Consider the following 26089-nt stretch of genomic DNA (forward strand, 5'->3'; position numbering starts at 1 on the left):
CAGGTGTCGAGGAATCAAATACAGATCTGTGCAGTAGGACCACTTGGCTGCCTATTTATTACTACATTATGCAGACTGTCCTTCCCTTTACTCCAAGCTTATGGATTAATTTTAATCGTGTATAGGGATTTTGCCATCTGTTTCAATGAGATTTAAAAATCTAATATAGAAAAGAGAATGTTTGTATGCTTGTGCTATAATAACTTGGACACTATAAGAGCGACCGCAACCAAACTTTGCATGGGGTAACCTTTCCTCCAGGAGAAGGTTTTAAGGGACTGTGGTAGGGAAGAGATGAGAGACCGACGCCTTTCCCTGGGGCTGCACGGAGCTTGGCAGTGCGGGGAGAAGTGGCTTCTCCACCATTGCTGGAAGCATATGGAGGCCCCTCTCCAATATTGCAATTGGCTTGAGGCCCAGCGGCTGACCAATGGGCGGGTGAGTTGCTGCTGGGGCTCGTTTTAGGCGGAGAGGGCGGGGCTGGTGTTACCACTCAGCTGCCACTTTGAAAAAATGTCTGGAAGGAGGCGCATCGGGGACCTGGATGTGAGAGTGGAGGGAGGAAGGGAATTAATGGAGGGTAGAACTGGTCTGGGTGGGCTGGACCATTGGGAGCGAGTGGGGGGGAAGGCAGGATTGGAGGAGGGCTAGATTGTTGGGGAACACGTCAGTGAAATGAAGGACTATGCAGGACTGGGGGGGATGGATCGTTGGGGGGCGAGCTGGTCTGGGGGGGCTGGACCATTGGGAGCGAGTGGGGGAGGGCAGGATTGTGGGTGGTGGGGCTGGACCATTGGGAGTGAGTGGGGGAGGGCAGGATTGTGGGGGGTGGGGCTGGACCATTGGGAGTGAGTGGGGGGAGGGCAGGATTGTGGGGGGTGGGGCTGGACCATTGGGAGCGAGTGGGAGGAGGGCAGGATTGTGGGGGTGGGGCTGGACCATTGGGAGTGAGTGGGGGGAGGGCAGGATTGTGGGAGGTGGGGCTGGACCATTGGGAGCGAGTGGGAGGAGGGCAGGATTGTGGGGTGGGGGTGGGGCTGGACCATTGGGGGTGAGTGGGGGGAGGGCAGGATTGTGGTGGGTGGGGCTGGACCATTGGGGTGAGTGGGGGAGGGCAGGATTGTAGTGGGTGGGGCTGGACCATTGGGGGTGAGTGGGGGGAGGGCAGGATTGTGGTGGGTGGGGCTGGACCATTGGGGTGAGTGGGGGGAGGGCAGGATTGTAGTGGGTGGGGCTGGACCATTGGGGGTGAGTGGGGGGAGGGCAGGATTGTGGTGGGTGGGGCTGGACCATTGGGGGTGAGTGGCGGGAGGGCAGGATTGTGGTGGGTGGGGCTGGACTGTTGGAGGTGAGTGGGGGGAGGGCAGGATTGTAGGGGGATGAAGGAAGTGGGGCTGAACAATCCTGCAGAGAATGAGTGAGAAATGAAGCCCATGGCGGAGGGCAGGTCTCCTTTGAGGAGCACTGGCCCAAGGGGCAGCACTGGATGATGCTGGGGTGGGTGAGAAATTAATCCAAGGCGGGGGGATCCCTCAAATCTGGGCACTGGTCCTGGGTTTGATACTGGATGATCCTGGGAGTGGGGGGTGGTGAGAGATGCAGTCCATGGGAGGGGCAGCTGGTCAAGGGGGTGGTGTTGGAGGAGGGGCTATAGAGGTGTCAGCAGGCTCAGGTAGTTGATTAATAGTTTCATCAAAAAAGATGAGAGAAGAGTTCGAGGTGAAATCTCTCAGATTCAGTAGGGCCAGCCCCATAGATTGAGGCATCCCTATACTCAGCTCTTGGATGAGAATCTGCAGACCCAGCATGCCTATCCCCTACTTCCCTACCAAAAAAACCATGAGCTTCTACAAGGATAATTAGCAAAAATACCATCTGATAGGAAGCAAAACATTGCACTGTTGAAGAGGGGCCTCCATACGCTTCCAGCAATGGTGGGGAAACAAGCCATGGTGATTTGGGGGCTCTCCCTTCCACTGCGCTTTTAACGGCCCCAAGACTCACGACATGGGAAGAAAACAGAAACAGTTTCTATTGTGACTGTTGTATCTCAGTTTGCCAAGTCAAATAGCTCTGATTCTCAACATTGCAATGCTTCTTTCTTGAGTCAGAGATTTTGCTTTATGCAGCAGTAGAAAAGCATGGGGGTCTTCCATAACGGCCAGATGTCAGGCACTGGCAGCTGCGGTGTGGCTGTAGGCTGTCAGGACCAGCTTCTGTTTTTCTTCGGTTGTTACTTCGGTTTCCCGGGCAATGCCAGGTAAGTCCAGCTAGTTGTGAATAAAAGAAATCTCCTACATTCTATTTGTCAGTCTTAGGACTCATCTAGACTACGGGGAACAGTCAAAAGAGGATATGCAATTCCGCGGGAATTTGCATATCTTCTTCTGATTGCACTTTCGAAAGTGGAGCTTTTGAAAGTTAAAGTAGTTAAGAAGCGGCTTTTTGGCGAACCCCCCTTGTCGAAAAGCAGCATAATCCTCCTTTTTTGAGGAAGAGAGGCTTTTTGATGGGGGGGGGGGGGCGTTCGCCGAAAAAGCTGAATCTTAACTACTTTCCCGTGGAATTTGCATATCTTCTTTCAACCGTTTCCCATAGTCTAGATGAGCCCTTAGAGTCCAGCCTGACAGTCATGGAACAAACTCTAGAGGCACAATCCAACTTGGATCACTACCTTAGGGTACGTCTAGACAGCGGCGCAAGTTTGGGATACTTCTGGTATCTCAAAATAGCTATTCGGTGTCTTTTGAGCAAGACCATTATTTCAAAATTTAGTGGGCTTGCTATTCTGACGTCTCTGTAACCCTCATTCTATGCAGGTTTAGGAATGTTTCAGAGTAGTGGTTTATTTCAAAATTTGGCACTGGAAGACAGCTAAGCTATTTCTGTTTCATAAGATTGGAGCTATGAAATAAGCTATTTCATAATTAGATTGAAATGAGATATGCAATGTGCACAGCTCAAATTGAGTATCTTATTCTGAGCTAATGTTGCAGTGTAGATGCCCCCTTACAAAGTGGCACATGAATTTACAATTAAAAATTAAGGAACTACAATGATTTTTTCAGACTATACACAGTGACTATTACACAGATATATGTTCTAATCTGGTACCTACAACCTGTGCTTTGTTCTCTATTGTGTGCAGTTACTTTTAAATATTTTAAATCATTCATGTGAATAAAAGCATATTGCAAAAACAAACAAGAGCCCAGGGTTTGCTGTCAGTGGATCATCTAGAAAAGTTGGGATGTAATCAGTTTTATGGCCTTGGGCTAAATTCAGGTTGTTTTATGCATATGAATCATCAATCTTAGAGAAGTAAATTAGCCTACCTGTGTGTGCACACGCTGAGATCAATTTATCAAGGGTCATGGGAGAGCCTACATACTGGCAATTTTAAAATCAAGACGGGTTGTTTTTCAAAAAGATCTGTTCTGGTAATTATTTGGGAGGAGATGTATGGCCTTTGTTATACAAGCAGGTCAATCTCCATAATCACAATTGTGCCTTCTAGCCTTGGAATCTATAAAGAATTTGAACCTCTGCATTTAAGGCCTCTTTGTGGCTAATGGGGATAGATCTTGACATTTTAAACTAATAATTTAAAATCTGAATAAAAATGTTACAGCCTGGGTCTGGGTGACAGTCCCATCATGTGAGTTGCTTCCTTAACCATCCTCTATTTTCTGTTCTGGAACATCCTAAGCATGTAAACAATTGCCCCATGTACATAGGCTGAGTCACTGCTTGTCTCTTAGAGCCATTTCACAAAAGGAACAATAATAAAAAAAAAATCAATACCACTCTCAATGAACCCAAAGTCCAATAGGGACCTAGGTAACCAATTTAAATACACAGGTTGTCTTGGTTAGTACCCAGTGTATTTACTTTTCTCATGCTTCAGTCCCACTCCCCCCAAAAGTAAATCAATAAATTATCTGTGAAATGAAGGACTATGCATAATGGTTTAAAAAATACAAGGCTGCCCAAAACCACTGAGGAAAATAAGAAAACGAAAACTGGCTATAACCTGAGATCTCTGTTAAGGCCCATATCATATCCCCTGCCTACAGAGTTGGACGTGACCTTGTCATAGAGCAGGGGTGAGGAACCTAAGGACCAAGAGCCAGCTGCAGCCTCTGGGTTGCCTAGATCTGGCCCCTGAGGCTTATGGCCTCCCGCATCATTGGGGAGCCCATGATGGCACTCCCACCTCCCTCCCCCGCTGCCTCCCCACAACACTCAGCCCTCGACTGCTTTTTCAGTGGGTCAGCGGCCCCTGGCCCAAAAAAGGTTCCCCACCCCTATTATAGAGGAAGAGAAGAGACGGACTGCCTTCATGTTAGTATCCCCCATTTCCATCAGTGCTACAGAAATACCTTTATCAGTATTCAATGTAAAGTAGACTCAATGGATGAAGAGGGAATTTAAGTCTGGTAGGCCAGTTATTCTCCATTTTTCTCTTCAACATCCTTCAGAAAAATGAGATTAATGCTGTCTGTTAATGCTGCCTGTTACTCCTGAAGCCCAGGATTGCAAGGTGGTAGGGAAGAAGAGAAATTGGAGGCACAGGTTCTTTGTAGGGATGTGGATTTTGGGAGGGCTGCAGGTTATTCATGATGCTTCCTTCTCATTCTGCAAAGGAAAGAGCCCACATCCCAGTGAAAGTTGGAGGAAACTCCACAAGTGCACACTCCATGAGTTTCTAACACACAGTAAAAGACTAACCTGTTTACTGGACAATTTGCTCCCAGATTCTGAGATTAATAAAGTATGTTTTCTTGAAAACCTTTTTAATGGTAATAAAGTTTGCCACTGTGGATTTCAATGATCAACCTGGATCTATTCTTTTGTCTTGACATTGATCCTGCCATTGTCTTTGTAAAATCCTGTCTAAGAACTTTGATTAGAATAGCTGGTACACCTCCATAGAGAAAATTAGCTCATGGGCATGAATATTAACTGCTTTGTGAGGAGGGGGGGAATAATTTTTAAACATCTGATTTTCCCTGATGCCAGAACATGTCTCGGTTACCTGAGAACCCAGAGCTCCCTGGCATTGAGGTAATCAGCACTACAATGACATCTGCCTCCTGCCTACCATGCTATCAAATTTTAAACCTTTGCATAATGCTGTGAGATGGTACTGAAAAACAGAGGCAAGTCTTGAAGCCACTCATATGGATGTGTAAGGTTCACCAAGTGTAAACATTGTACAGTGGAAATAATCCCCACATAATCTAGATGTCATATCAGTGGTGGGTCTCTGGAGAGGAATCGGAAGGAACAAAAGTGGGCATGGCCCAGAGATGGGGAGTATGATTAGTAGATTTATACAGAAGATAAAACCACATGCCTAAAACCCTGAATAGGTGAAGAGCAGCAATGTATGTCTAATGGAAAGCATAATTTTATATTTATTTTAATTATTTAACAATTCTTTTGTTTTTATATCATCAATCTTATTCTAGAAAGATTAACTAGCATTCCCTCATAACAGTGCCCTTTATAGATTTTAATTTTAGGTTCTATCCCTCAACTATATGAAAACAATAGTTGGATCTTTTTCAAGTATTTGGCTCCATCAATTTTTTTTCTTGAACTGTTTTATTTCTATGACGTGATAAAAAAAGGCATGAGGGATGTTGACAAACCAGTGAATCAAAATAATCATTACTACATATCTCAGTCTCAGTGGGGTAGCCATGTTAATCTGTAACTGAAAAAAAATTAAAAAACAACTAAAGGTCGACAAGCACCTTAGCAACTAAGAAAAATATGTATATAGCATCATGAGTTTTTGTGAGCACAACCCACTTCTTCAGATGAACGGAGCAAGGGGTCCAAAGGTACAAATAAATAGCATAAAAAGGGGAGATGGGGAGGGAAAGGAGAAAAAAAATCTTGCCAGCTACAGTGTCTGTGCTAAATGAGACTAATAGAGTGTATTGCAAGTGCCTGATACTTAGCTTTTGATGTCATTTGGGTGTTGAATATAACAGTCCATCCAGTTTAAGTCTTTGCTCAAACCTTTGGTCAAATGTGCCAAATTTGCATATGAAGGCAAGTTCTGCAGTTTTTTCTCCAGCTGGTTTTTGAAATTTCTTTGTAAGAGCACAGTCACTTTTAAATCCATTAATAAGTGCCCGGGCAAACCTATATATCTTAGGTTTGCCCAGCATCACATAGTGTCATTTTCATAAGGTCAGGAAGCCAATAATAGCCATTTCATGCCTTCAGAGCTTCAAAGACTCGTAGAAGAATAGGTTTGATAAAAATAGACTTCCCTCATTTTATTGATATGCCTGAAATTTCCTCCTCTCTTAAAAGGCTGTATGCTGAGAAATCATTTCACTAATTGTTTCAGGTGCAAAAAAAGCTTTAACAAAATTAAATAAATATTTTTACCTAAAAGGCCAGAGATCCTATTCTGCTCCAACTGAAGTCAATAAAAAAAAATCTATCCTTAAAGGTAAGAAGAAGCAGGGTGTAAATCTTACTTACTATTCAAAAGAGGTGTCCTGTTGATTTCCATGGAGCTATCTATATGAGGAAGACAAACACAAGACAGTGCTAATTCTCATGGGTGTTTCGTATGATGCAAGCAGAGTTGGTTAAATCAAATAAGTTCTTCTGCTACGCATATTTGATCACAGACACTTACCCACTTTTACTTTCTTACATACAGAGGGGCTGCGTCTAGACTGGCAATTTTTTCCGCAAAAGCACACGCTTTTGCACAAAATCTTGCCAGCTATCTACACTGGCCACTTGATTTTGCGCAAAAGCACTGATGTTCTACTGTCCAAAATCAGTGCTTCTTGCACAAATGCTTTGATGTTGCCATTTGGGCAAAAGCCCTTTTCCGGAAATGTTTTTGCGCAAGAGGGCCAGTGTAGACAGCTAAAAATTGTTTTGCGCAAAAAAGCCCCGATGGCAAAAATGGCGATTGGGGCTTTCTTGCGCAAAACCGCGTCTAGATTGGCACGGACGCTTTTCTGCAAAAAGTGCTTTTGTGGAAAAGCATCCGTGCCAATCTAGATGCTCTTTTCCGCAAATGAAAATCATGCCAGTCTAGACGTAGCCCCAGGGATTAAAATGCTTTAACCATCTGCTGAGTTTTTTTGTATTGTTCTTTTTATTATAAAATCACAGAATATTGGGCTTGTACAGTTCTTTAAACCTACAGGAGACACTTGAATAATAGTGGGATAGTAATGCATATATGTTCAGAAAACAGGAATCTGCATACCATTTAGCTATTGAGAAATAATCTTAACATAATTATGGAAACCCATACTCATCAGCCAGCATATGTCTACACAGCAGGACTGAAGTGGAATTAAACTATGTAACTTGAGCTACGTCAATTGCATAATGAAAGTCGAAATGGCTTAATTTGTTTTTTGGCGCTGTCTACACACTCTTCCTTCGACTTCCCTTACTACTTGTAAAATAGGGGTTACAGAAGTCGGAGTAAGAAGTCCTCCATCTTGACATTATTTCAAAATAATGCCTTGCTGTGTAGACAAGCTCTTTGTTATTTTGGAATAATGTCAGCCCTAGAGTGCAGAAAGAGGCATAAAAGAGACATAAGAGTACTGCTATAGGTCAATCACTGTGCAATATCCCTGCATTCTGACAGTCTGAAATAGTTCAAGTTCAATATAATAACTTACAAATAATACAGGTAAATATTTTTTTTTTCATTACCACCCTAAATATAATTATTTTGTAAATAAACCTCTTTCTTCTCTTTTCCCATCCTTCCGCCTGATACTTTAATCTTTATACAGGCTATGGTTTTTCTCCCCTAGTACACAGTGTCCTAATGTGTATTTTTTTTCTCTCTCTCTCTCTCTCTCTCTCTCTCATAGCTAGATAGAGGAGGTGTGACAGGCTGCATCTAGATTGGCATGATTTTCCGGAAATGCTTTTAACGGAAAAGTTTTCCATTAAAAGCATTTTCGGAACAGAGCATCTAGATTGGCATGGATGCTTTTCCGCAAAAGCACATTTTGCGGAAAAGCATCCGTGCCAATCTAGACGCGCTTTTCCGCAAAAAAGCCCCAATCGCCATTTTTTGCGATTGGGGCTTTTTTTGTGGAAAACAAATCTGAGCTGTCTACACTGGCCCTTTTGCGCAAAAGCTTTGCGCAAAAGGGACTTTTGCCCGAACAGGAGCAGCATAGTATTTCCGCAAGAAGCACAGATTTCTTACAGTAGGAAGTCAGTGCTTTTGCAGAAATTCAAGCGGCCAGTGTAGACAGCTGGCAAGTTTTTCCGCAAAAGCGGCTGATTTTCCGGAAAAAATGGCCCGTCTAGACACAGCCACAGAGTGCGTGTGAGGGAAAGCATGCAAGCCAGCCGAACTCTGGCCTCTGCGACAGCCCCGCAGCCTGTGCATGGCAGCGGGCTGCAGGGAGCACAGCGGGCAGGGTGCAAAGGGAGTGACTAGCAGAGAAGCAGACCTAGGCCATGGCTTTGAAGATTTCAGACAATGAACCCCAGACCATGCGGGGGGGGGGGGGGGGGGAGGGGTGAGGGAGATAGTTAACAACGCCCGCAAGCTCCACCCACTGGGGCAGCTGGGGGGTAGGGGGGACTTTCCCCTGAGGACTGAAAAGCACGCCCTGCCAGGGCTCTCAGCACCCACGCTACTAGCGGCCCCGGGTTCCTATTCACCAACTACGTCACCAGCGCTGGCTCCGCTGGGCAGCCAGCGGAGAATGCTCGAGCCGCGCTGTTTGCGCAGCTACGGTAGCCCGGCCTCCCCGCGCTGTGACCTATCCACAGAAGCCAGCGTACGCAGAGCGCGTTGCCGTTGCTTGGCAACCAGCGCCGGCGGCGGCTACGAAGGGGCCCGGCGCGGCCTGTGGGCTTGGCGCCGAGAGAGGGGGGGGCGGGATTGGCTGTTGGTTTTTTTTTAAAAAGCTCGCGGGCCGCTTCCCGAGCGCGCGGCTGCGGGGTTCCCCGGAAGCGCCCCCCCCCGCCCCGTCGTGCCGTGTGGAGCCCTCTCTGGGGGGCGGGGAGCAGCCCCCCCCCCGCTGTAAGCCTGCCCCCGGGGCGATCTTGCTTCGTTTTTGGCTTGAGACCCTCCAGCCGAGGCAGAAATCAAGGGGGGTGCCAGTGCCCCCAAAGGCTGGGGGCTGAGTGCAGCTGGCAGGCAGGAGACCCCCCCCCGTGCTTCAGCCCCCCCCCGCTGGGAGATTGACTTTTGGGGTGTCTCCACACTAGAGGGGAGCCCCCCCCCAGCCCTGCAGCATGGCCCATGCTCGCATCTCCGCTAAGCTGCCTCCTGACATCGACCCCACCAAAGCCCCCATTGCGTTTGGGGAGAGGGCCCTTCCTAAGCTGAATGAGGAGTTACAGTCCCCAGAGCTGCTGACCCGGCAGAGGGCACTGATGGCCCTGTGCGACCTGGTGCATGACCCCGAGAATGTCTACCAAGCAGTACAACTCGGTAAGTGATGCCGGGTGCCGCAGCGGCCCGGGATACCCGCCCCTCCAGCGTGCCTACACAGCACCCTCAACGCCAAGGCTATGTCTAGAGTGCAAGCCTCTTTCGAAAGAGAGCGTCTAGACTGCACGCGGAACTTTCGAAAGAGCAAGCCGCTTTTTCGAAAGAAAGCACCCAGTGAGTCTGGATGCTCTCTTTCGAAGAAGCCCTATTTACATTCAAGAACGCCTTCTTTCGAAAGCAGCACTTTCGAAAGAAGGTGTTCTTCCTCGTGAAATGAGGTTTACCGCCGTCGAAAGAAAAGCCGCGTTCTTTCGATTTAATTTCGAAAGAACGCGGCTGCAGTCTAGACGCAGGGGAAGTTTTTTCGGAAAAAGGCTACTTTTCCCGAAAAAAACCCCTGAGTCTGGACACAGCCCAAATGAGCCACCTAACTTATTTCGAGTGTATTTCGAAATAGCTTATTTCGTCATTTGGCGCTGTCTACACAGCACCAGATTTTGGAATATAGTGCTATTTCGAGCCGTCCCTTACTCCTTGTACAATGAGGTTTATAGGCATGGTGAAATAGTGCATCCAATATATTTCAAAATAGTAGTCATGTTCAAAAGACGTAGGGTAGCTATTTCAGAATACCTCTGGTATCCTGAAATAACTTTGCTGTGTAGACATACTGGGAGATGGGGTAAAGTACTGTTTGTTTCTTTATTATGTACAAGAGCCCTGTGAAGGTTTGTTCATTTTATTCCTTCTTGTTTTTAAACTTAGAAATACAAGGAACATCATGACTCAAGATTCCTCGGTTTAGCATTTTTTTTTAAAGTTGTAAGTAGCCCAGCTGAAAAAGACTTCCCTTGTCCATTGATTAGACTTTAAATTGCAGGGGATCTCAGATCTCTATTATCTTAATCCCACAAGTTTTCTTTTAGTGAATGAGCTTTCCAGGAGACACAAAGTAAGGGAGGCCTGACTTTCTAATAATGTAAAAAAGTAAACCATAATAAAAATTGCCTTGAAAAAGAAAAACCATTCAGACAAGCATGAAGCAAGAAAACAGGGCATCAACCCACTATTTTTTCTTTGTAGGTCATTTAAATTTTCTTTCTGCTGTGTGTCTGAAGGTGGGACTATTGTTCTCTGAGTCCCCAAGCATCCACGCTGTTCTGTGCAGTTGGCACATGGGTCAAATGTTTGCATCCATCACAAGTCCCACCTGTGCAGAATGCTTAACCAACAGTTCACATTGCAGGACTTGGGTCTATGCACTGAAAAACCTTTAAACATATAGAATAAAATAAATATTAATCTAAACTACCTTTAAGCTGTGTGGCCCTGAAGCTGCCCAGCAGACTATCAAAATCTTGCACTTTTTAGGTGCCCCTCCCCCTTCTGCCATGTTGCTCCTGCCTTCTGCTTGCTTGGAGCTTCCTGCTTCTTATGCAGATGGAGAGAGTGAAGGGAGTTGGGAGGAGGCAGGCGCAAATATCTGGGTGTCTCCCTTCCTCAAGCCCCCACCCCTGTACCCTGGGCATGCAGAGTTGGGAGTGGGGAGACGTCAGGGATCTGGAGTGAAACCGGGAGCTTGCTAGTGGCTGCAGCTGTGGCTGCTTTGGGTGGCCAGCTACTTAAAAGGGCAACTTACTTAAAGGGGCAACCCATGTCTATTTCTCACATAGGCTGTGTCTACATTGGTGCGATCTTGCGCCAAAGCGGCTGCTTTAGCGCAAAAACATGCTGCCTGTCTACAGTGGCGGGGAGTTGTTGCGCAAGAACACTGACTTCTAACTTGTGAAATCATTGCTTCTTGTGCAAGAACTATGATGCTCCCGCTCAGGAATAAGCCCTCCTGCACAACTGTTCTTGAGATCAACATTTAGTTTAATTGCACATTTTTAAAAACAAAAATCACATATTATTATTATTATTATTATTTTTAAATCATAAAATGTTATTGTAATGGAATTTTCTCGCAGAACCCTTATTTTCACTTCATGGAACCCTAGGGTTCTACAGAGCACCATTTGGGAAACACTAATATAAGCCATACAATCGTATTTGGTGTTAGTACTCTTCTTCTCTATTGCATACCAATGGCTCTTATCTACCTCTTTTGACTATCCAGTCTTTAGGTACTTATAGACTGTTTTTCCTGTTACATTCCAGCTCGGCTTTTCCCTTGATATTTTTATACCCACTTCCTCTTCTTGTTTTCTCTCCCTCCCATTTTTTTTTCCTTTTCCTCCCCCCTTTCTCTCCTATTTATTTTAGTTCTGGACATCCAACACTCTGGTCATCTGAAGAAGTGTGCTGTGTGCAGGAAAGCTCATTATACCTTCTACATGTTTTGTTAGTCTTTAAAGGGCTACTAGACTATTTGTTGTTTTTTAAGTTTATCCTGTACAGAGCAACTCAGCTGCTCCCTGAAGAATTTGAGTTACATTAGTAGTGTAAGTTGAGTTGACGTAGTTTAGATATACTTACTGCAGAGTCCACGCTGTGCTGAGTTGACAGAAGAAACTCCCCCATCAACTCTCCTTACTCATTGGTGGGAGGGTAAGTGCTAGTCAATTTAGCAGGTCTTCACTAGATCAGCTAAACTAACCACTACTGGATCAGTCACTGCAGCATCGATCCACCCTGTCATACCGACAAGCCCTTTGTGTCATGCCATATCTCTCACACACACTTTGCCATACGCACATATACACTGTCTTTCACACTCCCCTCCCAACACATACTTGCATTATTATTATTGTTACTGCTTGATATTTCCTGCAATGCACATATTTTCGAAGTAATTTTATTCTTTGAAAGTATTTTTATTTGAATTTTTTTGGTCTTTGCATTTCATAATTTTTATTTCTCTCTTACACTTAAATCTTATTCTTTGAGTAATAGTTCTACAATGCCTAACCTTCCTTGGTGGAAGTAATTGTCCTTTTGGTATATGTTTGTCGTTTCTACTGGTGGTGCTCATACACATAGTACCTTGATGATTTGGTGCGTATAATAAAATTAATTCTGCACATGAATGGAAAAATTGGAACATCATCGAAATTGTATCTTAGTACCTGTTTTCCCAAGATTTGGATTGATATTTTCCCCTGGTGTGACCCGGTTGAGTTCCTGCTATAATAGTAAATTAAAAACAAACAAAAAACCATAACCATAAACAAAGCCCAATTCAGCTCTGGCACAATTCCATTAAATTCAGTCTTTTATGCATTTTCTTACACTCTGGTTTCTGCATACATATAGCTAGTTTATCTTAAACTAAGGAAGGAATATGCCTTAGTTCTGCCACCATTTCTGATCTCCATTCCCCATTGCTATTCTTGAAGTCCATCTCTGCTGGTATTTTCTTCAGCCAAGTATACTGGTCATTACCTTTGGAACCTGTCAAGTTATTTTTTAATCTCCCATGATTGCAAAGTTAATGTAAGACTCATATTCTGCCCTTGCTACCAGGTGAACTGCATGTCCTCCATCTCCAATCAATAATGGACTAATAAATCTATTGTCAAGAAGGAAATTAAGTTCATTTCTTCTTCACATAACTTCTCCTTAGGCTATCTTTGAAGAAAGTTAAGGCATATATTTATGCCCCAATACTGCAAACACACATGTTCTTAGTTTTTATCACATGAGTATCTCCAGTGACTTAAGTGCTGCATTTCTCAAACTGGGTGTCACAGATTGTGGCAGCTGGTTGAGCACCCAACTCTGAAAGCAGCACCACTACTAGCAGTAGTGCAGACATAAAAGTGGCATCATGAGTGGAGCTTGAACTGCTGGCTGGGAATGCTAGCCCCCAGCTTTGCCTCTTGTGCCTATTGCTCTGCTTTTTTAGTGCTCCCACCCCCAGAACCCAGAGCTATGTGATGTGGCCTCAGTCCCAGAGCCACTGCACAAGGGGAGCTACATAGAGGCTTTGGAGGCAGAGTATGGGTGGGGCCAGGCCAGGCCTGGCTGTTTGGAGAGGCACAGCTTCCCCAGTCTCTGATACCTGCCACCCATCTGTAGTATGGTATGATGTGTGGCGGGGAAGGAGATTGGTCATCACAGCCCTTCAAAGAGGGTTTAGCAAAAAGGTTTGAGAACCCCTGTTTTAGCGGCATAACTTCTGTGCAGTTGGACACTTACTTCTACAAACTTCAGGGGGGCTTTACATCCACATGGAGTCCCACTTGTGCAGAATATATTTGCCTGATTAGAACCTTAGCTAGCGTAGAACATAGAAGCCTAATTGCTTATGTCCTAATCCAGTGCCCACTGAAATTAAGTCTTTCCATTATCTTCATTGGGTTTTGAATCATGCCATTGGCAATGCTAGCTGTTTATGAACATTACAGCAATAACTCATAAAATAAAGTTGTGACATTTCAACGTTGAGAGTATTTGTGGGGCAGCCTTTTTGGTGGTATATCTCCAGCTTTGGAAATCACTTTCTTTCTCTATGTGTCAGAACCAGAGTTTGACCCAATCAATGTGATTTTAATATACGACCTCTTAAGAAAAAAAATGTTAAAAATTATCTATTCTGTCTCTCAGGATTCCTGGATAACCTGAAAAATTTGCTTCTAGACCAGGATAGCACTGTTCGACAAAAAACAACTGAAGTCCTTTATGTAATGGCTACTCATACTGTTGGCAGGTAAGTATATTCCCAGAGTTTATGGGATGATAATGGAGAATGGTGAGGGTAGCTGAGGTTTTAGTGAAGAATATTCAGCAGCAGTTTCTGTTCCAAGTTGCATCAAGGTTTAGAACAGAATGTCAATGAGATTATTATACATTGATAGGATTTATGAATTTTATTATGCATTTATCCACCATAAACCCAGCTTTTGGTTTGTAGGAATGGTTTTATAGAAAATGGAGTCATTCCTGCCCTGTCCCAGCTCTTGAATGATCCAGAGGATATCTGCCGAAGAAACATGCACCGAGCATTTAAAATGATGTCAGAATTGCCGACAGGTAGGATTTGTTAAAAATTCAAACTATTTATTTCATATGGATTCATAAGGTACATTGGCATCTTAATCTTTCTAGGTTAATTTAAGTATGCATTTCAAATGATTAAATATGTAAGGAGGCTAAAGCAGACAGCTGAATGTACCTTATTCCCAAAATAATTTACAGCTTTAATTTTTTCAGTTATCTTAAAATTTTATTCATGGGAAGTAATTTTGTTTATTCTCTCTGATCTTATTTTCTTTACTTAGTGTGGCATTTTATTTTTGTAAATTGTCATTATGTTTCATCTGAAGACTTTAAAACAATGTCTTGCTTCTTTTGAGTGAGGGACAATTATACTTCATGTTGATGCTGTTCTCACATTAAAATTGTTTGTAGGTTATGCAATAGAGTGAATTCCTACTTTTAAAAGATAAAAGCTCACTTAGTTCACAGATTATGTTGAAACATGAGTTTCTGTTGTAATGTGTCAGAGAATAGCAACATGTTCTTTTTTTCTTTTGTGGGCTGATCTTGCAAACTCTTATTCAGATGAATGATGTTGCACTAAAAAGATTCCTTATTTTTTTTCCTATCAGGGGATACCTCTCTCTTAATAATAGGGGACTGACTTTGTTTACCATTCTATTTCCCATATGCTATTCTGGCTGTTTATAGGGGCTATACAAGAAATGTGAGAAGCTCAGGGCAAATTTCCTCAGTGCGAGGGCAGTGCAAATCCTTTGTATAAATATGTCACCTTCACCCAACTCTTAAGACCTGATTAGGGAGTATATTGGTGGCAGAAGGAGCGCACATCAGGGTTCTGGGTTGTAGTGTCTAACCCTATAGCAGTTTGAAATTGGAATCCATAGGGTGCAACATGACTGCACTTTTGCCCTGCCACCAACCATTTTGGGCTGCATCTTTCAGGAAGTGGAGTGCAGAATTTAACCCTAGCAGTTCAATACAAAGAATCTGTCTGACAATAGTGTGATAATTTATTATACTTTTAAAATGTTTTCTTAACTAAAAATTTATATAGTTAAAGTATTCTGTCTTTTTACCTTAAGATTTGGTCCTAATTTTTAGTCTTTTTTCCTCACTTTTTAAAAATACTGATTTCTTTGTCAGCTCAGAAGTACAACAGAATCTATGGAAAACGTTCATTTAAAATAATTATATGAAGACACAAGTGAAAACATTCCAAATTTCAAGTGGAAAACTGTCATTATGTTAGTGGTGCTTAAAAGAGATTGAGTGAATGTTTAAAGATTGGTGAGTGAGCAGGTTTGAACTATAGAAAAAAGCTTGTACATGAGTGCAGACCATTGTGAAATCAGAGGTGAATAAATCAGTATATAGCCAAACAATCCAGTGAGAAAAACAAAGATAAACAACAATTTCTATGTGATCACCACATAGAAATGGAAGATCACATATCTATCTGATGAAAGGGTTTTCAAGAACAGTAATTTAACATTTTTTCTGCATTATTCTGTTCTATCAGTCATTCTGTGTAGACTTTTAAATTTAATGAGAAGGTGGCTTGCAGTGTGATTTTTTTTTTGTATGTCTTGATCTAGTAGGGTACTCATTCATTTAGCTCAGTAGTCAGGATGTTAAATAGCATTTTTAGGCACTTATGAGAAAAGAAGAGGTCACAGGAAGAAATTATGCCACTAGGTTCACAGCAGAATTATAGGTTTTAAGAATTGCCATCAAGCCTAGTAGACCTAAAATTGAACATATTACTTGTGCATTTATTTTCAAGAATGTCCCTTTGTTCTTCCTGTGACTGACTGTTCTTCAAAACTGACTGTACAGCCAGTTCCTGTGTTGTGAATGGTTGACTTATGACCGTTCGCAGTTACGACCAACGCTGTCATAAATGGCAGACCTCGAGTTACGAACACGATCTGTGCTTACGAACAGCGCGGTCACATGTAACTCAGTGGGGTCCGACTTACGAACGAACCGAGTTACATCAAATTGCTTGGTCCGTAACCGGTTCGTAAGTCAGGAGGAGGCTGTATATTGAAATCTTAAAGGCAAGGATGCTTTTCAGAGCAGGATGGTCTAACAAACAGCAGCGTAAATGGACATTAACATGTAATTACATAAACACTTTACATTGCCACAGCAATAAAAAAGGGCTTTAGTATTTATGAAAATCACACCTTTTTCATATGTAGTGTTTTTTAACCATACTGCCAGGAATGTCCTGCAGAATATAATGATAGTGTGCCATATATTGTAAGTTAAGTGTTTTCAAATGGCATGAATTATTATTATTACTGAATTTACTGCAGGATTATCCATTAGAAAAGTTTGAATGTAAACAGTATTACAATCTTCATTTTAGAAAAATATTCGTGAATATTTTATGGCAAGGATTTCAGTGGGTTTGAAGACATGTCTGACTTACCCACAGTCATAAACCTTATTGGAGCTGGTGAGTGTGAGTGCCACCTTTCAACTAGGATAAACAAGGACTTAAGCTCCGTTTCAGAGTAAGATGAAGCAATAGGAGTATCCATGGAAAACACAAGCCACATACACCTGTCAGAATCTGAACTATGTAGGTGGAGTAGTTTTCATTTCTTTAGAGTGTATATTCAGCACTATTTTCATGACTTTATTTTTTTTTATAAAAGACAAAGTGAAAAATACAAAATAGGTTGTTGATCTACTTGGCAACACAGACAAGCATCATCATACACTTTATGGGGTCCTCAAAAGACATGTAAATTTTACAACTCAAGGCTAGATAATACTACAAGGACAGTTACAGTGATCAAATAGGCAAAAACCTGTATACATATGACCAAGGAGGGATGGAATGAAGGAAGAGTTAAGCCGAATGGAAGTGTGTCCATTAGCAATGTAAATATTTTTAATCCAAATAACTAAAAATGCATTCAAAATTTCAACCTATACTGTATGTTTTCTGTATATATTTCACTACCAAACATTTGAACAAGCTCTTTTTGTAATTTAGGTATGAAACTGTGACACATATGGTGCATGTCAAAGAAAGTTATTTTCTCAGCAAACACTAGGGTTACCAACTTTGTATTTAAAAAATAAGGGTCTGTTTTCTTAGCATCTCACCTCAGTCTTGCCTCTCAATATCATTATCATCATCATCATCAATTGTAAGCATTACTCACCTACATTTGCCAGAGCTATTTCTTGCTGTTTTCTGTAGCACTTAGCAACTCCCATTCTTGTAGTATAGAGATGAACATATAAGGGATGTCTCTTGTAATACCATACTGTTGGTAACCCTAGAAAACACTAATTTTAGCATGCATGATCTAAGCCGTGTGTACTTGGAGACCAGCCTGACTTATTCTGTAGGCAAAACTCTGGAATTCTTTGCCACTTCAGTATAGCAATCTGGAGATTCTGTGGCATCTTCAGATAATTTTCTAATGGAATATGAAAGTGAATAAAGACTGTAAATGAATAATACAATCAGCATATTATCCTTGATGTTAAATTTAGTTTACTTTATGCTGTCTAAATTTTCAGTGTAATGCAGAACTTTAAATTCAGAATTACAATTGTAATGTGTAAATTGGTGGGGGAAGCTGGAAATTTGGCAGCTAATGAAGGAATAATTCTTTCTGCAGTAGCAAGGTGTAAGAGGCAGTTTGGGATTGTAGGATAAACACTTTAGGTGTTTATTTCTGCTAAAGTCATAGAATCATAGAATACCAGAACTGGAGGGGACCTCAAAAGACCATCAAGTCCAGTTCCCTGTCTGGCCGCCCAGGTTTGTTTATTTACTGGCGGCTCCCCTGGGCTGCAAAGGATGAAACGGAACCAATGGGAGCCATGAGGCTCTGTGGTCGCGCGCCGGCAAATAAACAAACTAGGGCAGACAGTTAATGTGTTTCTGAGAGTGATTCCACGAAACACTTTCAGAAACTATGGTCTAGATCAGTGTTTCCCAACTGGTGCTCAGCGGAACCCTGGGGTTCCACGGAGCACAACGAGGGGTTCCACGAAGATCCGGCGCTCCCCCGCCCCCTCTGAAAAAGAGAGAGAGCCGGCTAGCCAGCATGGAGCTGGTCCCGACCCCGCGTGCGCGTGCGTCCTCCCATCCCGGCCCCAGAGCGTCTCTCCCCTGGACCTGTCCCTGCCATGCGCAACCTTCCCTGAAGGTGAGCACTGGCCCGGGAGCGCCGCAGATTGGCCGCCCGCGCTCTGGGGTGGGGGCGGGGCGCCAGCCCCGGGCACGTGGCACTTGGGGGGGGCGCCGGCCCCGGGCTCGTGGCGCTTGGGGGGGGCACCGGCCCTTAGCTCGTGGTGCTTGGGGGGGGCGCCGGCCCCGGGCTCACGGCGCTTGGGGGGGCGCCGGCCCCAGACTCGCGGCGCTTGGGAGGGGGCGCCAGCCCCGGGCGTGCAAGTGTCCCCGCCCTCTGGCGCCCGGCGGGCGAACGGCCACACCCCCTGGCGCCCAGCAACCTCCAGTGGTTGGGGACCACTGCACCAAAGGGACAGGGGTGGAGGAGAGACAAATGGCAGGGGGCCAAGCACAGACAATGAGGAAAAGGGCAGGAGGGGAGAGGAGGTGTCAGTGGGAGGGGGACAGGGTGATGCTGGGAGGGGAGAGGGTAAGAGCATTGGGGGCTAGAGGAGAGAAGGGGAGGTGCTGGGAGAAGGCTTGAAAGAAGGGGTGGGCATGAGGAAGGCTGGGTTGGAGCAAGTCATGTGAGAGGGCAGAGGGGCATGAGGGGAATGGGGGCAGAGGGTGGTAAGGGATGGGCATCAGGGAAAAATGGAACAAAGGGGGCAGGGGAAGTGAGGGAAGGGGGAGGCACCAGGAGGGTGCAGGGGTAAGAGAAGGTGCAGGTGCCAGGGGATTCTGGGCAGACACCTGCCTAGTAGAGGGACCACCATCAGAGGAGAGAGGTAGGGCAAGTTTGTAGAGGGAGGTGTTAGAAAAGGGGATGAGGAGGGGTAGCTCACATGATCAGAGTGGGGCTACTGGAGAAGCGGGCACAGGGGGGAGAGAAGGGCTGGTGGAGGGGGGCAGGTTGCAGGAGGGCTGAGGACAGTGGGAAGAGCAGGAGTCAGGACAGCAGAGGAGGGTGAGGAGTCGGGGGGCAGCAGGCACCAGGGGAGCTGACATGGCAGCAGAGGGAAAAGGTAAAGGTTTAAAAATATTTATTAATAACTTGGGTGGCACATCCAAACAAGCCACATGAACTCAATACTGGTGCACAACACAAAATTCATTTTGCTCATGTGAGGAAACTCTCAGTCTGTCTTCACTGGTTGTTTCCTGTGCAAGAAAATCTTGCGCAAGTGTTCTTGTGCAAGAACACATCCACTCTTCCATGTGCGAGCTGTGCTTTTGCACAAGAGCATCTATGGCAGTGTAGACATTCTCTTGTCCAAGAAAGTGCCGATGACCATTTTAGCCATAGGGCTTTCTTGCGCAAGAAATTCATGTTGCCTGTCTACACTGGCCTCTTGCGCAAGAATAGTTGCTCAAAAGGGTTATTCCTGAGCGGGAGCTTCGTAGTTCTTGCGCAAGAAACTCTAATTTCATACATGAGAACGTCAGTGTACTTGCGCAAGAACTCCCCGCCAGTGTAGACAGGCAGCAGATTTTTGCGCAAGAGCGGCCGCTTGGCGCAAGATCGTGCCAGTGTAGACACAGCCAAGGGGAGGGAGGAAGGCAGAGGCAGGGAATCAGCACTGGCTCAGCATGTCTACATGGTTTGGGGGAAGGTGCAGGAAACTGAGCTCAGCTGGGTTGCAGAGTGGAGAGGTCTGGGGAGCTGGGCGGTGGGGTGGGGTGGTGTGTGTGTGTGTGTGTGTGTGTGTGTGTGTGTGTGTGTGTGTGTGTGTGTGTGTGTGTGTGTGTGTGTGTGTGTGTGTGTGTGTGTGTGTGTGTGTGTGTGTGTGTGTGTGTGTGTGTGGAGCTCAGAGCTCAGTTTGTCTGCAGGAGGAGGGAAGTGCCGGGAACCGGGGCTAGACTCAAGGGGAGGGAGGGACAGGGAATCGGCTCTTGGCTCAGCAGTTTTGTGGGGCTTGGAGGAGGTGCAGGGAAACGGGGATCAGCTGTGCTGTGGGGGAGGCATACAGGGAACCAGTGCAGGGCTCAGCTGGGCTGAGGTGGATGGGGGAGGGCATACGGAACAGACGGGCAGCTCAGCTGGGCTGTGAGGGGCTGCAGGGAACTGATGCTGCACTTCCTTGGATTGTGAGGGATGGTTTTGGGGGAAGTGCAGGGAACCAGCAGGGGTGAGCAGCTTAGTTCGGTTGCAGGGGATAGAGGTGCAAAGAAGCCTAGTGGGGAAGGGGGGGAACCAGGAGCCCTCAAATGACCTCCCCTGGTCCAAAAATTCCTCATCTGGGACTTCAGGTCTAGAGGGTGCCAGATCAGGGAGGTCCAACTCCTACCCAAGTCCCCTCCTCGCACCCTCCCTCGTAGCCAGACACCCTACATCCAGCCTGCTTCTGCACCCTACCTACCACCCAGACCTTGTCCCCTTCCGCCCCCCAGCTCCCTCTCAGATCCTGCACCCCATCCCTATCCCGCTCCTTGGCAGCCCTGCCATCCACCCTAGCACCGCCCTGGCCCCAGCACCTTGCCTCACACCCCAGGACTCAGCACCACCCTGGCCCTGGCCCCAGCCCCAGCACCCTGCCATCCACGCTAGCACCCAGCAGCACCCTGTTCCTTGTCCCAGCACCCTGCCAGTCACCCTAGTGCCCAGCAGGACCATGTCCCTGACCCCAGCACTCTATCACCTGCCTGTCCCAGCACCTTGCCCCAGCACCCTGCCACCTGAGCCAGCATCCTTCCACCCAGCAGCACCCTCTCCCCAGCACCCACTAGCACTCTGTCCCCTACCCCCACCAGCACATTTGGGACCACATTAGTGAGGCTTGGGGGGTTTTGGAGGAGCTTTTTTTTGTTTTTTTGCATCTCACTTGTGTGGCCCCAACTGACTTTTCTGTGGGTCAGTGACCTTTGACTCAAAACAGGTTCCTCACCCCTCTCATAAATAAAGACAATGCTAAAACCTTTTGAGTTTGACATAATATTTTATTTAAAAATGAAGCCTGGCCAACAAGCCCCCAATTGGGACCAAACCCCCATTTCACTGCAACATCATAACACTCCTGCACCACCTGACCCCAAATCTGAGCCTATCATACACTGGAACCCTCGTCCTGAGCCTCTTACATCCCCAAACTCCTGCATCCCCACATCCTCAGTCTTCTGCCACAACATTCCTCCACCATCCACACATCACAAATCTGTGTCCTGAGCCCATCATACTCACAAACTTCTTGTCCTGAGTCCCTCACATATCCAGCCCAAACTCCTGCACCCTCATATCCACAGGCCCTGGCTTGCTCAGCACCCCAACCTTCCACCTGAGCCCAACACTCCCCAGCCTAGAGGGCCCTCCCTGAGTCAACAGCCCTTTCTCCTGCATCCAAATTCCCTCCCAGAGCTTGTACTTCTCACCCCTTCCCACACCCAAATCCCTCATTCCCACCCCACACCTCACTCACTAGTTTGAGACAAGTGTAAGGGCTGGGTATAGCAAGTGATGGAGAGGAGGGGAACAGAGCGGATGAGGCCTCACAGAAAGGAGATGGGGGGGGGGGGTCTTGGGTCATGAATTAGTGGGTCCCTCTCTCCTCCCCCATCCCCACCCCCCTTTTTTGTTTTTGATTGACAAACCTAGGGGTTCCTTGAAATTTTGAAAAGGGTTCCTCAGCCAAATAAAATTGGGAAACACTGGTCTAGATTATCCCTGATAGATGTCTGCCTAACCTTCTCTTAAATATCTCCAGTGATGGAGATTCCACCATCTGCCTATGCAAATTATTCCTGTGTTTAACCACCCCTTTCTGTCTTCTCTTTTCTAAACTAAACAAGCCCAATGGTTTCAGTCTTCCCTTATAGCTCACGTTCTCTAGACCTTGCATCATTTTTGTTGCTCTTCTCTGGACCTTCTCCAATTTGTCCACATCTTTCTTGAAATGTGGTGCCCAGAACTGGACACAATACTCCAGTTGAGACCTCATCAGTGCAGAGTAGAGCAGAAGAATGACATCTTGTGTCTTGCTCACAACACTCCTGTTAATGCAGCCCAGAATCATGTTTGCTTTCAGTCATATAGTTAATAGGTGACATTTAAACTATAATCATTAGGCTTTGATGTAGGATTCCATTAATATAAGTGAGCCAGATCACAACCCCCATTCACGTCAATTGGATTTAAGGGTGCTCAGTACATAAGAACGACTACACTGGGTCAGACAACGGTCCATCTAGCCCAGTATCCTGTCTGCCAACAGTGGCCAATACCAGCTGCCCCAGAGAGAGGGAACATAACAGGTAATCTTCACATGATCCCTTACCTGATACCCATTTACATACAAACAGAGGCTAAGGAAACCACCCCTCCCCATCATGGCTAATAGCCATTGATGGACCTAACCTTCATGAATCTATCTAGCTCTTTTCTGAACCCTATTAAAGTCCTAGCCTTCACCACATCCTCTGGCAAGGAGTTCCATAGGTTGACTGTGTGCTGAGTAAAGAAAAACTTCCTTTTGTTTCTTTTCAGCCTGCTGCCTATTAATTTCATTTGGTGACCCCTAGTTCTCATTACACCTCGTGGAATGAGGTGTAACAGTTAACTCGAACTAAGGATGTAGTTTGAGTTAATGTTTGACTGCCGCGTGTAGCTGCGGGCAGTTAGTTCGGACTAAGGGGATTTAAAAATGGCACCCAAATGGGAAGATGCAAATAAAGCCCAGGATATTTAAATCCAGGGCTTCATTTGCAACTTTGAATGCCTACATTAGCCTCCCTAGTTCAAACTAGGGGGCTAGTGTAGACATACCCTCTGTGTTTTAGCTGTATCCTTCATGCTGCTTTTTTGTTTAGTGTTTTCATTTGTTGTCATGCGTGTCTAGTTAGCTGATGAAATGTCGAGGTGTGGTTTTCATTTTATGCGCAAAGTTTTACAAATGGTACACAACAGTAGCATCTACTTGGAAAATAATGTTTTTTTTCTAGGGGCACTACCAATTCAAAACAAACTATTTTTCTTCAGCTGAATTTATAGAGATCAAAGACTAAGGGTTACAGCATACATCTTTGGATTTTATTAGAGCATCTAAATCTATCTAGCAATTAAATGTGGTAATAAGCAAAATTGTCTCTTGGTGGTGCCAAAGCATAAAAAATTACTATTCATAAATTCCTCATAAAACAAAATGCACAATAAGTGTGTATCCTGGTAATAACTGGACCATTATTGAAATTGTGAAGCAGATTTAAAAAAATCAAATATTCAATACATTTTGACTGGTTATAGTGAAAAATACTGAAGTTCTCAAAAGAGAAGGAAGAGAGTAGATGGGAACAATTGGCAGGTATGGAAATAAGATAGAGGAGCTACAGATATTTTGTATGAGTGAAAAATAGCTCACCTCTTAGAATTGTCTCTTTGTCAAGTGAGTGTGCACTTACAATTTTTTTGCCTCTCTTGGTCCCCCCCCCCGTCAGCTGCTGTGCTTATCAGGCAAATCTTCAGTGACACAACCCTCCAACCAGGTCGCACACAGAGTATGTGTGAAACAAACCTCTTTTGGTGAATAGTCTTCCAGTAATCTTTGGGATTAGGATTGCCAGGTGTCTGGTTTTTGCCCGGACTGTCTGTTATTTGGGTCCCCCATCCGGTAAAAAAAACAGAAAATACCGGACATGTGAAATGTCTGGTATTTCCTGTTTCCCTGGTGGGGACAATTTTCCCCTGCTGCGTCTGGCGGGGGAGTGAGGAGCACAGGGTCATTTAAAGGCACAGCGCCTTTAACAACTTTGGTCTTCCCTCCCCCTTTTTTTTTCTCAACAGATTTTTTTCCTGGCGTTCTTTTTTTTTGGTGGGGAAGGGAGGAGGGGAGAAAGGGACTGTTCAGTATTTTTGTGAAACCATCTGGCAACCCTAATTGGGATCAGTCTTCTAACATGGCCTGTTGCAATATCCTCTGCATTGGAATCAACATGCAGACTTCCCTGGGCTGAGGCCCACTACAGTAACCCTTCAGGTGGTGCGTCTTCCTGTAGCCCTTCCTGGACTCAGTTTTTAATCATTCCAACAGAACTCAGCATGGAGCCCCAGTTGGTCTATCTAGTTTGCAAGGTACTCCGATACTGAGCAGCACCTAGAGATCTTCTCTCGGGCATGTCTACACTAGGAAATAATTTTGAAATAAGTAAAATAGAAATAGTAGCTCCCAAAATAACAAAATCCAAATCACATGTCCTTACTACAGGGGAGCATTGAAATTACTCAGAATTGTTTTGAAATGTCACATCCACACTGATTGGAGCCTGCCTCAGAGTTAGAGCCCCGGAAGCACTCTGCGGAGGGCACCAGAAGGGAGGTCACTTCCTGTGACTGCTTGGTTAGACAAGCTGCGACATGTACTTTCAGGGGCTCCTCTCTATGGCTGTGTCTCACAGGCCACTCCTCCACTGCCTTCCCCTTCACGGGACACCAAACAGACCCAGTGTGCTTCGGTTGCCCTTCCGGATCCCATAGCACTTACAACATGGAGGTGGAACTGCTTAAAGCTGTGCCAGTCTCACAGGCCTTGTGCTGTACCTCATTGCTCAGTTTGTCCAGACTGCCCACATGCTGCTCCTGCAGACGACAACCAGCCCAGACCGCAGGCCCTCTTCACTCAGGTCCTGGCACATCTGCTGCTGCAATGCCTCTCAGTCCACTAGAGACCATTGAACACTGCTTCTGGTGGAGGGAAACCAGTTCAAACTAGGGGGACCACATCATGCTGCAGTGATGAGATGACCAGCAGTGGCTCCAGAACTTCTGCATGTGGAAGTCTGCCTTCTTGGAGCTCTGCAAGTGGCCCACCCCTGCCCTGAGGTGACAGGACACCTGACTACAACCCAACATCCCTGTGCAGAATGCGTTGCCATCACCCTGTGGAACCTCACCACGCTGGAGAGATACAGCTCTGTTGGGAACCTGTTTGGTGTGAGGAAATCCATAGTCAGGTTGTGCTCCTGCAAGTAGCCAAGGCAATAAACCACGTGATGCTACAGAGTGTCATCACTCTGGGAAACATCGACCGCATCTTCAACAGCTTTGCTGCCATGGACTTTCCCAACTGCAGGTGGCCATAGATGGTACTCACATCCCCCTCCTAGCCACCAACCACCATGCCTCAGACTACGTGAATAGGAACAGCACTACATGTGCTGCAGGCCCTTGTGGACCACAAGGGACACTTCACTGACATCAGTGTTGGCTGGTCAGGTAACATGCACGATATGTGCATCTTCCAGAACTTCTGCTTGTGCCAAAAGATGCACACTGCAGTTTTTTCCCTGACCGCATGATCAGAGTTGGGGAGGTGGACATGCCCATTGTCATCGTGGACGATGCAGCCTACTTCTTGCCCCCCTGGCTCATGAGGTCCAACATGGGCAGCATGGACCCCACAAAGGAGCACTTCAGTGCCAGGCTGAGTAGGTGCTGCATGGTCACGAGTGTGTATTCAGCTGTTTAAAAGGGAGGTTCAGGAGTTTCATGACCCTCCTGTACTTCAGTGAGTGCAACATCCCCTTCATGGCAGCGGCCTGTTGTGTGTCCA

General features: G+C 45.5%; 1 protein-coding gene across 2 annotated transcripts in view; it reads left to right on the forward strand.

Annotated features, from left to right (window-relative positions):
- The first annotated feature begins 8838 nt into the window (after positions 1 to 8838).
- RSPH14 (radial spoke head 14 homolog) overlaps positions 8839 to 26089 on the forward strand; it is a 213261-nt gene continuing 196010 nt past the window's right edge. Inside the window, exons 1-3 of one of the 2 annotated variants that reach the window (XM_075898001.2) lie at positions 8839 to 9466; positions 14015 to 14117; positions 14322 to 14440. In XM_075898001.2, the coding sequence (XP_075754116.2) occupies positions 9268 to 9466; positions 14015 to 14117; positions 14322 to 14440 (421 nt within the window). In that variant the 5' untranslated portion in view covers positions 8839 to 9267. The remainder of the gene's footprint in view (positions 9467 to 14014; positions 14118 to 14321; positions 14441 to 26089) is intronic. The other variant, XM_075898002.2, reaches the window with a different exon arrangement.

This window comes from Pelodiscus sinensis, chromosome Z, assembly GCF_052426305.1.
Source record: "Pelodiscus sinensis isolate ZL-2025 chromosome Z, ASM5242630v1, whole genome shotgun sequence".
NCBI classification, from domain to species: domain Eukaryota; kingdom Metazoa; phylum Chordata; order Testudines; family Trionychidae; genus Pelodiscus; species Pelodiscus sinensis.